This window comes from Phascolarctos cinereus, unplaced genomic scaffold, assembly GCF_003287225.1.
Source record: "Phascolarctos cinereus isolate Bilbo 61053 unplaced genomic scaffold, phaCin_HiC Scaffold_4;HRSCAF=312, whole genome shotgun sequence".
Taxonomy (NCBI): Eukaryota; Metazoa; Chordata; class Mammalia; order Diprotodontia; family Phascolarctidae; genus Phascolarctos; species Phascolarctos cinereus.
In genome coordinates, this window is record NW_027555847.1 from 466,168,559 (window position 1) to 466,186,562 (window position 18,004).

General features: G+C 37.7%; 1 protein-coding gene and 1 long non-coding RNA gene across 3 annotated transcripts in view; one reads left to right on the forward strand and one right to left on the reverse strand.

Annotated features, from left to right (window-relative positions):
* The window catches only part of LOC144456969 (uncharacterized), a 68,218-nt gene extending 65,271 nt beyond the window's left edge, over positions 1-2,947 (reverse strand). Inside the window, exon 1 of the long non-coding RNA XR_013486216.1 lies at positions 2,766-2,947. This is a non-coding gene — a long non-coding RNA (uncharacterized LOC144456969). The remainder of the gene's footprint in view (positions 1-2,765) is intronic.
* Positions 1,541-18,004, forward strand: part of PDE7A (phosphodiesterase 7A) — a 129,731-nt gene continuing 113,267 nt past the window's right edge. For both annotated transcript variants that reach the window (XM_021002083.2, XM_021002085.2), the window contains exon 1: positions 1,541-1,873. In XM_021002083.2, coding sequence (XP_020857742.1) covers positions 1,736-1,873 — 138 coding nt within the window. In that variant the 5' untranslated portion in view covers positions 1,541-1,735. The remainder of the gene's footprint in view (positions 1,874-18,004) is intronic.

Sequence of the window (18,004 nt, forward strand, 5' to 3'; positions counted from 1 at the left end):
AGTAGGTACTTCAGTCTTTGTTGACTTAAAATTATGAAAATTCTTGAATATAACCTGGAATTGTTTAGGTTATGTGAGTTTAAAAGCTACTTTCATCCTCCATTTATGAATCTATTGAATGTGCAGAGGTGCTTGGCAGTGAGCCAGCTGCATATCAGAAATAAAGGAGCGGAGGGTGGGTTTAAAGCAGAGCCCTATCAGCAGTCCTGCTAATATGGGGAAAGGCTTGCCTAGTATGACACAGCTGAGGCTAGGGGGGAAATAGAGTTAAGAACTTTCAGGAAAATATGAGCAACAGTGAAATAACATACAAAATACATGTCAAATATCCAAAGCAACGCAGCTTCGATTCGCTTTTTCCTTTATCTACTCTCATCTAATTCCTTTACTCCCCCGCCCCAATATTGCTGTTTTTTATTCTTTATTTCTCCCACCAGTTTTCTATTTCTTCCCCTCTCCTGTGCCTCAGTTTCCCTTCTCCACTTTTCCAGCACCAGCTGTTTCAAAGGGTTGCACCTGCTAGTACAGCTAGCATAGAATGACATCACTAGCATAACGGCATGTTGACGTCACTCGGCGAACTGGTTCTCAGAGGAAATAAAAGAGTAAAGGGCTAGTGGAATGGAGGGAAGCCGGGACCCAATGGTCCGGGCTGGAAGCCAGGGAGGGTTTCAACATTAGTTGGGATTTCCGTGCTTGGAGGGAAGGAAGGGGAAGGAGGACTCGGGGAGCTAGTCCGGTGCCCCGAAGGAGCGGTGCACCCTATACCCCTAAGAGCGCGAGGCGGGGGGGTCACCAGAGGAATATCCCCAGGGTGTCGGAAAAGAGAGCGCACGCGCTCTGGAGATCGGGTGCGTGAGCGAAAGGAGAATGGAAAGGATCCTAGGGAGTGGGACGTCTGCTTGGAATGTGGTTGGAGGGGATGGTCAAAGGGTTGAGTTAGAGGGTGGAGACGTTAGTTAACCACCCCGGCCCGTTCGTCAGCCTCCCGCAGAGGGGCGACGGCAGCACGATCCAACCGCGCGCGCCGGCGCGGCGTCGTGACGTCACAGCGGCAGCGGCGGTGGTGGTTGGTGCAGGGTCTGGGGCTGCAAAGTGTGAATTACGCCGGGCGCGCGCTGGCGGCGGAGTGAAGTCAGGACGGGGGGGAGGGGGAGGGGGAAGACCGGAGAGGAGGGGGGAGGAGGAGAAGAAGAGGAGGAGGAGGAGGAGGAGGACGGCGGCAGAGAAAGCCAGTCGCCTGTCGCGGAGCCTCGCGCGCCCTGGGTCTCGCCGCCGGCAGCAACGGTCTCTTCGCTCCCCCTGTGCTAAGCTCGCCCCCCCTTTTTAAAGGTCCTGCTTGCCCCGGTTTTTTCTCCCCGGCCAGCAGAGGACCCCGGGCACCTCCCGGACTTTGCCGGTCCCTCTCGGCTCCACTCCCCCCCTTCCCTCCTGACAGTAGCGGGGCGCGCGTCGCTAACAGTAACCGCCACCGCCGCGTCTTCCCTGGCGGGGGAAGAAGGGGGCGGTAGAACTGGGGTGGGAGGGAGGGGAAGGGGGCGGGAGGGCCGGCCCCCGTCCCGGGGAGGCGTGAGTGCGGCTGCCTTCGCCGGGGTCCGCGCCTCCGCCGCCGCCTTCACCTCCTCCTCCTCTTCCTCTCCGGCGCTGCCCGGGTCCCCCCGCCCGGCGGCTGCGAGGCTGCGGCGGTCCGGGGCCGGGGCCGGGGCCGGGCCGGGGAGCAGAGCGGCTGTATTCAATGGAAGTATGCTACCAGCTGCCGGTGCTGCCTCTGGACAGGCCGGTCCCTCAGCACGTCCTCAGCCGCCGAGGAGCCATCAGCTTCAGCTCCAGCTCGGCGCTCTTCGGCTGCCCCAACCCCCGGCAGCTCTCGCAGGTAACCGCCGCTGCCGCGCGCCCGGCCGCCCCTTCCCCTGTGCGCCGGCCCGGCCTCCGCCCCCTTCATTGTTTGGGGAGCCACTTCTCCGACCACCCCACCCCCATTACCTGCCTGTTCGCGCCGTTCTGCCCCCCTCGGTCCTCAGGGGTGCCCCGGGGGGGCTGCCTCCACCCACACCCACCCTCAGCTACACACACTTGCCCGCATCCTCCAACCACACACACACGCACACTCGCCTCTCAATTCCTCCCGATTACACACACACGCCTGCCTTCCAACCCAACACACACTCCTGCCTCCTCCCCAACCATATACACACCCTATTTCCCCCAAACCCCAATTCACCCCAACCACACACACACACACACACACACACACACACACACACACACACCCCTGCCTTCTCCTATATCAACATACACATACATACACGCCTGCCCCCCCACACCCTGGTTCCCCCGAAAATACATACCCCAGTTCCTTCCTCTTCTCCACTATTTTCAGCCTACTAAATAAAGTCCCACGGTGTTGACCCTCTGCTCTTCTTTCCACCCCCCCCCGAAGTTTCTGCCCCTTGTGTAACAGCCTTGAATAGCACCTGTATCTTATCTCTCGACCCTTCCCCTGGTATACCCCTCCGCCTAGGTTTTCCTTCCACACCCGAAATTCTTCTGAAATTAATCTTCTCTTTTAAGTGGAATGGGCCCTTGTACTGTGTCACTTTACACTGTTTCTTTTTTTACCTTAAAAAACAAAACAAAACAAAAAAATCAACCCTGGACAAAGCTTCCTCATTTTCTCTCAGCTCCCTTTACCTCTTCAACTCCTAGATTACAAAGAAAAAATATGAAGCTTAGAGATAGATTAAAAAAAATATACGCATACATACGCATATATATAGGAGCAGCTGATGAGACTTCAAACAGAACAGAGTTGTGTTGAATGAATGCCCCAGTGCCGGTTGTCAAAAATTAGTTACCAGTGGTCAGATGTTCGCTTCGACAGAGCTACTTTGGTTATTTATTTATTTTTTGTGATCACGCCTGTGTTCTCCTCCTCCTCCTCCCCCTCCTCATCCTCCTCTCAAGCTCTCCTCCTTTTTCTCCTCCTCCTCCCCTCCCTTCTCTCTTTCTCTCTCCCCCTCTCCCTTCCCCCTCCCCCTTTCCTCCCCCATTAAAAAAAAAGTGTATCTGTGTCTTTACTCTCCACATCCATTGTAAGCTCCTTGAGGGGAGGGATTAAACTCTTTGCTCATCTCAGATGGTCAGTAAAAATTTCTTGAATTAATAAGTGAATGAATTGTTTCGTTTAAATACCAGCACAGAGGAAGTACTTAAGATCCAGCTCCTAATCCTGTTCACCATAGGGTGGTACTGTGCTAATGAGGATTGAGTGGAAGTTACTGTAACAATAAATGTCACTTTTCATAAACTATTTCATTAAAGAGTTAGTTGTGGTGTAGTACTGGAGTCTACTTGATAAACTATCACTGCTCAGTCTGTTTTCACATCTGTAAAATCGGAATGATGATGGTTTATACTTCACAAGGTTATTATTGGGAGGGAGTTAATATATGAAAAAGCTTAAAGTGTTATATGCATATTGGCTATTCTTATTCAGAAATAGCTGCTGAAAAATCAATGACTTGTTTTTGTTGACTTGCTTAAAGCATTCCCCAGTTGCAAAGTGTTGAATTTAAAATGCCACTAAAATATATAGCAATTAGAAGTCTGTTACTTTTCTCTACTTCTTCTAAAATAATATTTTTCTTTCACAAACCAGCAGGTACGTGTTGACTTTCAAAACTGATTTTCATTTCAAGATATAATCAAGAAAATAATCATTACTTATAAAATAAGAGGGTAAAATCATTTGTGTTCCTTATAAAGAAAAGGTATGAGAAGGGAAATCCCAAAGGGATTAAAGAAAGTAAAGGTGATCTCAGAGGTTTTTACTTGATGTTCTAATTAATCCAGAGAGACCAATTTTAAGTCCCACTACTTTCTTAACTCATTTCCTGGTATGCGTTTTAAATGTATAATGGAATTTCAAAAGCATGACTGGTGGCAAACAAGAAGCAAATAGTAAACTTGATTAAGATAGGTCTACTAATCTCAAAAACTTTTTTCATCTTTCTAAACCTGAAGTGAGCAGATTGGGACTTCTGTAAATTTAGATTATAAACTCACCTAACTAAAATAACTACTTTTTCTAGTTAGTTCTTTGCTCAGTGTTTACTGAGTTACTGCGTACTAACATTTTTTGCTGTCTTTTGTAGGAGAGAAGTGGGATTAGAAGGGACAGGAGGATGGGTCCTTGTCACTGCTAACACTTCATATTATGAGAAAGTATATGCTGGTGATATCGATAGGTTATATATTATATGTCCAAGTGCAACAGATATATTTTTAAAGTCATTACAAGGGCTGATAATGCAAAAAGGGAATAAGTGATTCTCTGCACCTGTTCAGAGCTCCAGAGAATGAAAAGATGGTTGCTAAAAAGTTATTTTTCTGCTTATCTGTAGTATTAATAAGTTGTAGACATAATTTCTATTTAAATTTGGTTGCACTTTTGAAGTATTTATAAACCTCACTTCTTTGAGCAAACATTAATTTTTAAAATTGACATGTTTCTATTGCACAAAATTTGAAATGTTATCCTATTCATTAGCAGCTATTTTATCATTTTAATCATGTTAATGATGTCATTGTTAGATATCAACTTGGAAATGTTGCAACAGTGTCAACATTAAAGTACTTCACAAATCCATTACTTATTTGTCAATTTCAGCTTTTTGAAGCAATGGCTGAGTAAAAGCTTCACCACTACCACCCTAGAGGTAGCCAGTAGAGAGTTCTTTTATTATAAAAGCTCTTAGTGGGAGAGACAAGGGAAACTTAAATAAGAGTACTTTCTCATTCTGTTAAAGCACAGTAATAGATGGTCATAATGGTGACCTAGAGTCAACAAGAAAAGATTGTTAGGGGCACTATGCTCTAAGATAAGAAAGCGTGCAATATTTTTGAAAGATTTTAATATAAAATGGCCAGGATGTTTTAAATTTTTTCGTGGTGCATGAGGAGGGATTTTCAGTTCGTTGACTTAGAAACGGCTCTGAATGTCATCTAGTCCAGCCCCCTCATTTTACATATTAAGAAATTGAGGCCTAGGGAAGTTAAGTGACCTGCCAAAGGTCACACGGGTAATTGGCACAGTAGGATTTGAACCTAAGTCTTCTGGCTCATCCCCCATAATCTGGAAAATTCCTTTGTGTGGAATACTTCCTCAGATAAATAAATGACATTTAAACTGTATTGGGTAACATGTTACTTTTTTTCCCTAGGCAATTAGGGTTAAGTGACTTGCCCAGGGTCACATAGCTAGTGTCAAGTGTTTGGTCTGAGGCTGGATTTGAACTCAGGTCCTCCTGACTTCAGGGCCGGTGCTCTATCCACTGTACCACCTAGCTGCCCCAACGTGTTACTTTTTTCAGATGATTAATTTTAAACGAATTTGAGCTTTATGAAATAAATGAAAGAAGAATATACTTGATTATTAGATAAATATTTAAATTCTCTTACCAGTTTAAAAAATTATTACAAGAGTTAGGGGGTTTGAAGAATATTTGCATTGAAGTAGGAAATAGTTTTTCTTGTTGAGTTTAATTTCATGTCAGAATTGTTCCTGGTAGAATCAGAAATGAAATTTTACTTAGGGTAGAAATTTTAGTCTGTACAGGAAATTTTAATGTAATGCTATTGATTCATAAGTTCAGCATTACCAGGTAACAAGTCTTAAACTTATATTATTCTTATTTAGTATTATCTCATTCAGCAAATACAACTTTGGGAATGCTGACTTTTTGGCTTAGTTATTTAATGAGTTGGAAAGTTGAAAGTTACAATGAATTGTATAATAAACCATCAAATTTACATTCTGTTTTTCTTTCACAAAATTTTTTGGTGAGTCTTCAGATTTGCTTATACACTTCCTATAGAGGAACCTAAAAATTCAGTTTTGAGTTTTGAGTTGCTCTCCCTTTCCTCCTCCCTCCATCTCTTTTAGTGATGTCTTCTGTTTATATGTTAGTCATTTCAGCATATGTTGTCTCTCAAAGAAAGGGGGTTAAGCAGGTATAGACATCATCCATATTTTACAGTTCGTGGGATGTTCTAGAGCTCCCTGTTGAAGGGAGGAAAGTTTCATCATCTGAGATCAAAATTGACCATTAAAAGGATGCCATATTCTCAGTGATTAGAGTGTTCTTTTCATCTTAATTATTATAGTTGTTGTACTGTTTATTCTGGTTCTGTTTATTTCACACCACATCTGTGTATATAAATCTTCCTAGGCTTCCCCAAATTACTTACATCTGTTGTTTCTTGGGTGTAATAATAATCCTTTCCATTTATATACCACAGGATTTTTTTTTTTTGGTGAGGCAGTTGTGTTTAAGTGACTTGCCCAGGGTTACATAGCCATTAAGTGTCAAGTGTGTGAAGCGGAATTTGGACTCAGTTCCTCCTGACTCCAGAGCTGATACTGTCTGGTGTTCTATCCACAACGCCACCTAGCGGCCCCTTACATACTACAGTTTGAATAGCCATTTCTTCATCTGTGGTTGTCCAGTTTTTTTTCTTTTTTTGCTTTAGGGTACCATTCAGAAGAGACGATTTCCTACTAAAATCATGCTGAATTATAAGGAGATGGGAATAAGGACTAACAGGCACATGTTTCTTCTCAGGACCCTTGTTCCTCACTTTTTGGATCATATGTAGGATTCTTTAAATCTTAGTTCAGATTCAAACAGTTTTTTTTAGTCACTGCTTGTGAGCCTGCTTTAGTTTTCTTTCAGATACATGTTCAAGTAAAGTAAATTTTCAGTGAGTTTGAAATATAGTTCTGGTTGTGTGGTGCCTTTTTTAGTTTATTAGTAGATATTGCTGGGCATAGCAGTAGAGTCCATCTACCCCCACCCCCTTTTCTTAGAATGACAGAAGATCTAGATTAGAATGCCACCTCTGACACATTGGCCCTGTGACTCTGAGTGACTCATTTAATGGGGCTGCTCCCCCTGTAAACTCTCTTTTTTTGGGTTAGGCAGTCAGGGTTAGGTGACTTGCCCAGGGTCATACAGCTAGTAAGTGTCAAGTGTCGTGAGTCCAGATTTGAACTAAACTCTCTTAAGACTTCAAATTGCAAAGCAGATATCCTGCTACATTGGTAGAGAGCATTTCCTCATTGGTATCCACTAATGAAATAGGGTCCTGTCCAAAAGAGGTTATGATTTAAGGTTTTCCAGGAAGGAACCCCAGCACCCACTCCCTCACCCCCAAAACAAAAACCAACCCAGAACACTCGAGCTCTTCATTATTCGGGGAGGTTGCTGATGCCTGAAATTACTATGCTAACATATTACTTGGATTGCTCTCTTCTGATATCCCTTTTAAAACTTCAAGAGTCCTAGAGGGGATGATAAAACACTTAAGCCAAAGAATTAGCTACCTAGTGCTTGGAGGAAATTGCCAGAGGTGACTTTTCTATGTGAACCATTATGGCATAGAGATGACACTTCTGAAAGTTTCTCTGAGGTATGAGTGAATCTAATTTTAAGTTTGTGTGCTCAGCCACTGATAACAATAACTGACATTGTAAAAACACTCTAAAGTTTGCAGAGTACTTTATATTTGTTATCAATCTCATTGAAGCTTTATAACAGCCCAGTGAGGGTAAGTATCAGAGGTAATACCTCTATCATGTTGGAGTTGGGATTTGAACCCCAGCCTTCCTGACTCCCAAGTCTCAACACCTTATTGAATAGACTTGTAGTTGCAGTAATGTAGCAGTATTTTGGATTTATCAAAGCTACTTTATTTGCTTCTTGATCACTTACTAAGTCATCCATTGTTCAGGGAGAGATAAAACAAAAAAAACTATATTCCATATATTCTTAACCTGTGGTCTTACAATTATTTTTTATAACTATGTCAATATAATTGGTTTCCTTTGTATTCCTATGCATTTTATGTTATGTATTTAAATGGTGTGTTGTTGATGCCTGAAATAAAATGTATTAATATTACCTGGATTGCCCCCTCCAGGTAATTTTATTATTCAGAGAAGGTTCTGTAGGCTTCTTGAGACTGTCAAAGGGGACTATGACGCTAAAAAAAGTTAAGAATTCCTGCTATAGCTAAATATTTCTGATGAATATTGATTCAAAAATACCAAATAAAATATTAGCAAAGACACTCCAGCAGTGTATTCTAAAGACTATTTATTGTGACTAGCAAGTATTTATTATACCATAGTTTAACAGTAGGACTCCTGTAAACAAAATGATCCGCATTAATAACAAAAACAAGTGTTATCTTTTGATCATTGCAATAGTTGGTAGAAAAGCCTTTACCAAAATACAGCATTTCATTATTAAATGTGAAAAAAGCATAGGAATAAATGGATTTTTTCTTAATGTGATAAATAGTATCTTTCTAAAACCAAGAGTTAACATTATTTATATTGGAGAAACATTAGTGAAGATGAGTTTAAGATCAGACATAAATGAAAGATGATTGTTTTCAAATCTATTATTTGTTAAAGGTCTAGAATGTTAGGTATACGATAAAATGAGAAACAATGGGAAGCTACTTGTTTTTACTTTTAAAACTTCCCCATTGGTTTGGGGTATTTTGTGATATAGAACTTAAACTTGAATGACCTGACCTTGATAAGAAAATTTGAATTTTTATTATTTTATATAAGATTAAAGATTTTACTTTTTCTTATGCATTTTTCCCAAAAATGCTTTTCAAAAAAGCTATATACATGTTTTATCTAAAAACTTGTGACATAAAAGTTTTGAATTTGAGTATAAATAAAAGTTTTAGGACTTAAATAAAATTAAACATGTTGGGGAAGTTTACATCTGTCAAAGCAAGCAAAGTTTGGGGGGTTTTTTTATTTTAATTTTTTCCTCCCTGCATCTATATAATCCCTATTAATTGGGTATGTGTAGGACCTGGCTATTCTCTCACAACTGAGAGTCAGGTGGACTGCTCAGTTTTACTGGGTCCTGTCTGTCTGATTGTTGCTCCCTGCTTCCATCTGGTGGTGGGATTTTCCTTGGTCTTCTGAAGTCAGTAGAAGACTTTGAGATCAGAGGTTTGGGGTAGAACAAATGTTAAAATGAGGAAGAGACCTCAGTAAATCTTGAAGCAGTATCTAAATGTAAGCCGTTTTTGTTAGAAAAGAATGAACTTATAAAATGTGTAAATTATAGTATAATAAGTATTGAAAGGATTGGACCCATGGTTTTATTGGTGGGCATACTCTGCCATTTGAGGTAGGTTGCAGTCCCTCAGTAAATTGGTAGGTAGCTAGCTGGTCCTTCTTTGAGAGTTTTGCTGAGGTCAGAATGTATCACTTTGCACTCAGGTTCTTAGCTAATTACAAGTCCTCAGATAACAAAGTTGTCAGGCCATGTTCAAAACTTTAATAGCTTTTTAGGATTTGCCAGAGTTTTTACTCTACTGACATAGCCTTAGAAAAGTTGAATGATCCACATCACAATGAGACATTGAAGAAGGACTTTATTAGAGGTACTGGGGTGATTATCCTCTTTAAAAGGGAATTTTAACTTCACAAAAAGATTATTTTGAACTTCTTTTAAGTCACAATATTTCTTTAAATAGCAGAGTGTGCCTAGTATTTTTTGTGTACTTATAGATCATCAGCTCTTTGATTAGGACCAGCCTTGGAGTCTTACACTTAGTTATTCTGTGACCTTGGGTAACTCACTTATCCTCTCAGTGCTTTAGGCAATTCTCACAAATTGGTTAAATTATCCAGCAGCTAGACTTTTTTTTTATCATAGCAAAGAACTGGGAACAAAGTATGTATTAATGAATTTTAGGAACAGTTAAGTAAACTATACTAGTTAAGCAGGTTACACTGTAAGAATACTGTACCTTAAGAAATTATGAATATGAATAATTGAGAGAAATTTGGAAAGACTTTTATGAACTGATGTTGAGTAAAATGAATAGCACTAGGAAAACAATATGCACCATGAGAAACTATAAACAAAACAATAAAATGAAATTAAACCCTGTAAATCATAATGGCCAAGCTTAGGCCAAGGGAATAGTTGAAAAAAATATTACTTTCTAACCTCATTTTATATTACACCCCCACCTTATGTCCAGCTCTGTGATCTAGCCAAACTGCCTTTCTTTCTGTTCCTTATATATAACCTTCCATGTGCTTTTTCTGTGCCTTTGTGTTGACTGTTCCCCGTACTTGGAATGTACTCCTTCCTCACAGAATCCCTGTGTTCTTTCAAGATACAGCTCAAGAATTACTTTGTATATCATCTTCTAAGTTCTTGACTCCTTCAACTGCAAATGTCCGTCCTCCTATATTCTCCTTTGTATTTTCATGGTTCTGTATTTCTTTATTTGATGTATGTGTATATGCACATGCTAATGTGTGTGTACAAAAATCTCTACTTTGTGTACATGTATTCTCTCTCTCATCAACACAATGACCAACCACAATTCCAGAGCACTCTTTTCCTCCCTTCTTTTTTTAATTTTTGGTGAGGCAGTTGGGGTTAAATGACTTGCCCAGGGTCACACAGCTAGTAAGTGTCAAGTATGTGAGGCCAGGTTTGAATTCAGGTCCTCCTGACTCCAAGGCCAGAGATCTATCCATTGCACCACCTAGCTGCCCCCAGAGCACTCTTGATGAAACAGTGCTAGCCACCTCTTGATAGAGATGTGATGGACTCAGTTGTAGATTGAGGCATAGTTTTGAACATCGCCAATGCAGGAATTTGTTTTGACTATATATGTTTGTAATAGGGGTTTTATTTTTCTTAATTTCTCAATTTCTCAATATGTGAAGTATGGAGGAAAAGAAGGTGGCTAGGTGGCACAGTGGGTAGAGCACTGGTCCTGGAGTGAGGAGGACCTAAGTTCAAATGTGGCCTCAGATACTTACTAGCAATGTGATCCTGGCAAGTCACTTAACCCCATTGCCTTCCCCTACCCTCCCCCCAAACGACAAATAACAAAAAGTAAAATTAAAATGTGGGTCTTTGTTTTAGGGAGAAGCTTGAGTTCATTGTTCTTTGCAATTTCCCAAAGCCAATTTAGCCACCTCCTTCACCCTTTTCTTTCTGTGTGGTTGGGTGTTCACACAGGGCTTGTCTCTCCTGTTAGAATGTAAGCTCTTTGCCAGTGGGGATTGTTTGATTATATCTGCATCCTAAGCACCTAATTGTTTCCTTATATTTGTATCCTAAGAGCCTGGCTTATATTAGGTGCTTAATAAATACTTGTTGGTTGATTCTCTATTCCTTCTTTGCAGAGATGGGGAGAAAGGAGTTCTATGGGTGTAGAATGTTGCACATACATATGCAGTTTTGCTGAATTATTTTTTTCCTTTTTTTAATCTTTGTTACAAGAAAGCTGGTCAATTTGGGGAGGCTATATATAGAAAAATTTGATGGAGAAAACGAAAGACATAAAAAAAGTAGATGTGTAGGGGACATTCAGGAGTGGGGGAGGGAGGAGAGATTTAATTTAGCCAAGCTAAATTGGCTTTGGCAAATTGCAAAGTTCAAGCTTCTCTCTGAAACAAAGACCCAAGTTTTTATTTTTAAAATTTTATTTTTGAAATGAATAACCGGCCTTTTCTCTCTCCATCCACCTGCACATATTAGAAAACAAGAAAAATAAAACCCATATAGTCAAGCAAAACAAATTTCTGTATCCACCATGTCCAAAAAAATATAGCGCAATCTGCCATTCTGAGTCCATCACATCTTTATCGAGATAAGTAACATGCTTCATCATGAATCTATGGAATTGTTGTTGGTCATTGTGTTGATCAGAGTTCTTAACTTTCAAAGTAATATATTTTTACAAAATTATTTTTGTGCAAATTATTCTCCTGGTTCTGCTCACTTTACTCTGCATCTATTTCTATAAGTCTTCCCAGGTTTCTCTGAATCATACCTTTCATCATTTCACATGAGATAGTATTTGCAAAGCACTTAGCATAGTGCCTGGCACACAGTAGGTGCTATATAAATACTTATTCCCTTCCCCTACATCTTATAGAACAATAGTATTCTATCATATTCATGTACCATAACTCATTCAGCCATTCCCTGTTCTTTGCCACCACAAAAAAAAAATTGCTGTAATATTTTTGCATATATGGGTCCTTTATTTCTTTGGAGTATAAACTTACTATTGGTATCACTGGGTCAAAGGGTCATTGTTTAATAGTTTTTAGGGTATAGTTTCAGATTGCTTTCCTAATTTGCTGGATTAGTTCACAGATCTACCAACAGTGGATTAATGTACCTGTTTTCCCATTAGCTCCTCTAGCACTTGCCTTTTTCTTTTTTTGCTTTGCCAATCTGATGGGTGTAAGGTAGAACCTCAGAGTTGATTTATTTACATTTCTTTATTAGTGATTTAGAACATTTTTACAAAAATATTAATAGCTTGAATTTCCTTCTCTGAAAACTTCCTTTTCATTTTCTTTGACCATGTTATCAGTTGGAGAATGACTGTTATTCTTATAAATTTGACTCAGGTCCCTATGTATCTTAGAAATAGTATCTTTATCAGAGAAACTTGCTACAAAGATTTTTTCCCCACTTATCAGCTTTTCTAATTTTAGCTACATTGATTTTGTGTAAAAACATAAATTTTATGTCATCAGAATTTTCTATTTTATTTATTGTGATTCTCTCTATTTCATTTGGTCATGAGTTCTTCCCCTATCCGTGAAGCTGACAGATAATTTCTTCCTTCGGTAATTTGTGATATCGCCTTTATGTCTATTACTCCACCCATTTGGAGCTTATTTGCCAAACTTTTTTCCAGCTTTCCCAAAGATTTTCATCAAATACTGTCAGTTCTACTGTAATGGGATATTATATGCTATGCAAAATCAAGAAATATAAACCTTAGGGCTTATATGGAAAACAGTTGGGACAACACTCAAAAACTTCATTGGTGACACACACAAAAGATAAGGACTTAATAAAAATGATGATACAATTTTATACATGGGAAATAGTCATGTGAAGAAATATATATATACTAGTACATATTGGTAGTCGGCCCACTTCTCTGGTACCTAAGGGGGCTGGGGTTAGCATTAGGGGCTGGGATCATGGTGGGAGGTGGAGAAGGAAGGTGTGAAGATCAGCTCAGCTCTCTCACAGTTCACCAAAAGATACCTCTGAAAAGAACTGAAGTGCATTTGTGGTATAGTGGATGTTGAAAGATTGTAGCCTGTGAATTATTGTGAAGTTAATGCAATTTTCTGCATTTTTTATGTCTCTCAAAATGAAATCTACCATAATAAGCAAAGTGAAATTTGCATTATGCTCAGATTGTTCCCTAATTATATCAATCAAGTTGGAACAAATTCAGGTTTTCAAAACAAGTCAGCAAAGCTGACTATAGTGAGTTCTTTCCCTAATAGCTGAAATCTTTGGGTTAATCAAATGCTAAGCTAGTGTACTCATTTGATTCTTTATATTACAGTACCTACCCTGTTCTAGATTATTACTATTTGTATTTCTTAACCCATACTAAATTTTTTTGATGATTACACCTTTGTAGTATGGTTTGAGATTTGGTACTGTTAGATCTCCTTCCTTCCCTCTTTTTTTCATTAATTCTCTTGAGATTCTTGACCTTTGTTATTTTGTCTAACTGTATAAGATAATCTAGTTTGGTATAGCATGGAATAAGTAAATTAATTTAGGGAGTTATTTTATTAAATAGACTTGGCTTGCCCATGGGCAATTAATGTTTTTCCAATAACTTAAGTTTGTCTTGATTTGTATAAAAGAGTGTTTTGAACTTGTGTTTATATGATTCCTGTGTTTGTCTTGGCAAGTAGATTCCCAAATAGTTTATATTTTCCATAGTTCTTTCCTTCCTTCCTTCTTCCTTCCTTCCTTCTTCCTTCCTTCCTTCCTTTCACTAGGCAGTCAGGGTTAAGTGACTTGCCCAGGGTCACACAGCTAGTAAGTGTCAAATGTCTGATGCCCAATTTGAACTCAGGTACTCCTGACTCCAGAGCTGATGCTCTATCCTCTGCGACATCTGCCTGCTCCTATAGTTATTTTTCTATGGAATTTCTGCTGCACTTTGTTTGTAATATTTTAATAAATGCTTATTATTTATGTGAGTTAATTTCATATCCTGCTACTTTGTTAAAGTTGTTAATTGTTTAGGCAGTTTTTTAAAGTTGGTTTTGTAGGATCCTTTAAGTAAAAAACAAAACAAAACATGCCACCACAAAACAGTGTTAATTTTATTTCCTCTTTGCCTATGCTTAGTCACTCTGTTTCTTTTTTTGTCTGTTATAGCTAGCATTTTTAGCACTCCATTGAATAGTTATGATGATAACAGATAACCTTGATATCCGTAAGACTCTTGATCTTATTGGAAAACCCTCCATTGTCATTATAGATAATACTGGCTCTTTGTTTTAGATAGATACTATTTATATATTTTTATGTAGATACTGTGTCATATAATGGAAATTAAGTAAACAAACATGTATATAGCACCCATCATGTGCTAGAACTTGTGCTAAAGGTTTTAAAAATATCTGCTTTGTTCTTCACAACACCTCTGAGAGATAGGTGCTGTTATTATCCTCATTTTATAGTTGAGGAAACTGAGGCTGATCGAAGTTGAGTGAATTGCCCAGGTCACACAGCTAGTAACCCACATTGCTGTATTTTTTAGTGTGTTTTTTTAAAAAATAGGAATGGGTGTAACATCTTGTCAAAAGCTTTCTTGATCTGTTGATATAATCGTGTTTTTTATTCTTATTGTTAATATGTTCATTTATTTTTACAGCTTTCACAATAATGAACCAGCCTTATGTTCCTGTTGTAGATCCAACCTGGTCATAGTGCATAATGTTTTTGATATGTTTTGGTAGTCTCTTTTTAATTGCATTAATATTAATTACAGATATTGGTCTATGGTTTTCTCTCTCTAGTTTGACTATTCCTAGTTTAGGCATCAAGACTACATTTGTAGTCAAGGAACTTGGTAAGACCTCTTCTTTTCCTATTTTTTTTCAAGCAGTTTATGTAGAATTGTATAGAAGTAATTTTTCTTTAATTGTTGATAGAATTTACTTGTAAATACATCTAGTCCTGGGTTTTTTTTCTATGAGAAATAACATATGGCTTGTTTAACTTATTTTAAAAGTTTTTTTTAATTCTCATTTCTTATTCTGTTAATCTGGGCATTTCATATTTTTGTAAATATTTATCCCTTTCATTTAGAGTTTTATTTGTATATAGTTGGGTGAAATAGTTGCTAATAGCTTCTTTATTTCTTTATTTGTTGTGAATTCATTTTTTAAATTTGGATACTTATAATTTCATTTTCTTTTTATAATCACATTATCTTAGTGGTTTTATTTATTAATTTGATGATTTTTTAAAATAAATTTTTTTCTTTGCTTTCAATTTTGTTAATCACTTTGATTTTTAGAATTTCTATTATGGTATTTTTTTGGAAGGGGTTTAATTTTTTTTCTAGGTTTTTTAGTTGCATAATTCATTAATCTATGCTTTCTCTTTTATTGGTAAAAGTGTTTAGAAATAGAAATTTTCCTCTATGGACTTCTTTGGCTGCCTCCCTGCCTCCAAATTTTGATATATTGTTTCATTTTTGTCATTATCTTTGAGGAAATTGGTAGTTCTTATAATTTGCTGTTTGAGTCACCCATTCTCTAAGATTAAGGTATTTCATCTTTAATTCATTTATAATAATTTTTTCAGTGTTTTTTTTTGTTTAATATACATTATGGTCTGTAAAATAATGCATTTTTGTTATTTGTACTTTTCTGCTTTTATTCATGAAGTTTTATGCCCTAGTAAAATAGTCAGTTTTAATGAAGTTCTCATGTATAGCTTAGAAATTTGTATACTGTGTTTCTATTCAGTAATCTTCAAAGGTTTGTCAGGTCCAACTTTCCTAAAATTCTGTTTAGGTACTTCACTTCTTTTCTTCATTCATTTTTTGTTTTTAGGGGTTTTTGTTTTTTTGGTTAGATTAATCTAGGTCTGAGAGGGGTAAATTGTGGCCCTCCATTACTGTACTTTTATTGCCTATTTCTCCTTGTAACTCTTTTAACTGTTCCTTTAAATATTTAGATATTATACTAGTTGGTGCATATATTTTTAATATTAATAGAGTCATTGTCAATGGTACCTCTTAGCAAAATGTAATTTTCCTTTTTTTCTTTTAATTAAGCCTATTTGTGGTGTTGTTTTGTCAAACATCATGATTATTACCCCTGCGTTGTTTTTTTTTTTACTTCCACTGAAGCATAATGGAATTTACACCAGCCTTTTTCTTTTTTAAACTTTTTTTCCCCTGTTTCTTATAAACAACATATTGTTGGATTCTGGCTTCAGATCCATTCTGCTATCCTCTTCCATTTTGTGAGTGAGTTTATCCCATTCACATTCATGGTTATGGTTGCTAATTGCCTATTTCCCTATATCCTATTCTCTTATACTTTTCCTTCTCTGTTTCCCACTCCTTCTTTATAATGAAGTTGTAGGTGATGAGAGAGCAATGAGCCCAGCACCAGTGCTCTAGATATGGTGTAATCTGCTTCTCCCTTCCCCTTTTTCTCCCCCCTCCCCAATCTGTTATCCAATAATAGCTTCTTATCCTTTTCTTTTAAACTCTTCTTTGAAATCCATCCTCCTTAGTTTATTTTGCTTAAGACTAATCTCTCCCTTAATCTACCCTCCCTCTTTTTCTTCCTTTCTCTCCTCTTTATCTGTTGAGTGAAATATTTTTCTGTACCCAGCTGTATGTGTATTTATATTGTTCCCTTCTTTGACCAGTTAAGATGAGAATAAGATTCAAGTGTCACCTGTTCCCCACCCCACTCCCATTTTTGTAATCTTCTTGAGCACTACATTTACTTGAAATAATTTTTCTCATCTTTCTTCTCATTCAGCGCTCCCCCCCCACCACTACAGTGTATTCCTCTTCCCTTTCCTTTAAGATCATCAAAACATTATGAAACCACTCTTTGTTTAATTAGACTCCTTCTATGGCCTCTGATGATGATGAATTAGAGAGGGGATATATGTATCATCTTCCTATATTTGATTATAAACAGTTGTTCCTTATTTAGTCCCTTATGATTACTTACTCATGTTACCTTTCTTTGTTTCTCTTTATTAACTTGTGTTTGTATTTCAGAGTTTATGCTTGACTCTGCTCTTTTTATCAAAATGATATTTTCTTTTTGCCCTCTGCTTTGAAGAGATCCAAATAGTTTTATGATTTCTTGAAATATGATGTAGAGGCCCCCCTTTTTTGGTCATGGCTTTCAGGTAATCTAGTGATTCTAAAATTACCTTTCCTTGATCTTTTTTTCCTAAGGAAGTCAGTTATTTTTTCTTGGCAGCTAGGTGATACAGTATCTGTGTGATCCTAGGGAAGTTACTTCACCTCTATTTGCCTCCTTTTTTTTCAACTTTAAAATGAGGATAATAATAGCACCTATCTGTCAGGGTTGTTGTAAGGATCAAATGACATCATATTTGTTAAGTGCTTAGTAGAGTGCCTGATATACAGTGCCATACCTCATGTTTTCTTCTATTTTTTCATCTTTAGACTTTGTTTTAATATTTCTTGTTTCATGGAGTCATTAGCTTCTATTTGGTCCATTTTGATTTTCAAGGAGTTTGATTCTTAGGTCAGGTTTTATACCTCTTGTTATATGTTGTTAATTATCTTACCAGATCTTTCTTAAATAGCTCTAATTTCTTTTTCCGTTTTTTTCTCTCTTGCTCTCAATTGATTTTAAAAATCATTTCAAAGCTCTTTTTATTTAATTTTTCCCTTCATCTCATTAGGAATTCTAGTTAAATTTGTACCTAAGCTATGGGTTTTCATTTTTTTGGATGTTTTGGACTAATTTTTTTATTTTAGATTTATATCTTGATTGTGCCTGTCACCACATTAATAATAATAATATTTATGGAAGAACTGTTTGATTGCTCAAACTGTGTCCTAAAATAATAATACTGTGCTTTGC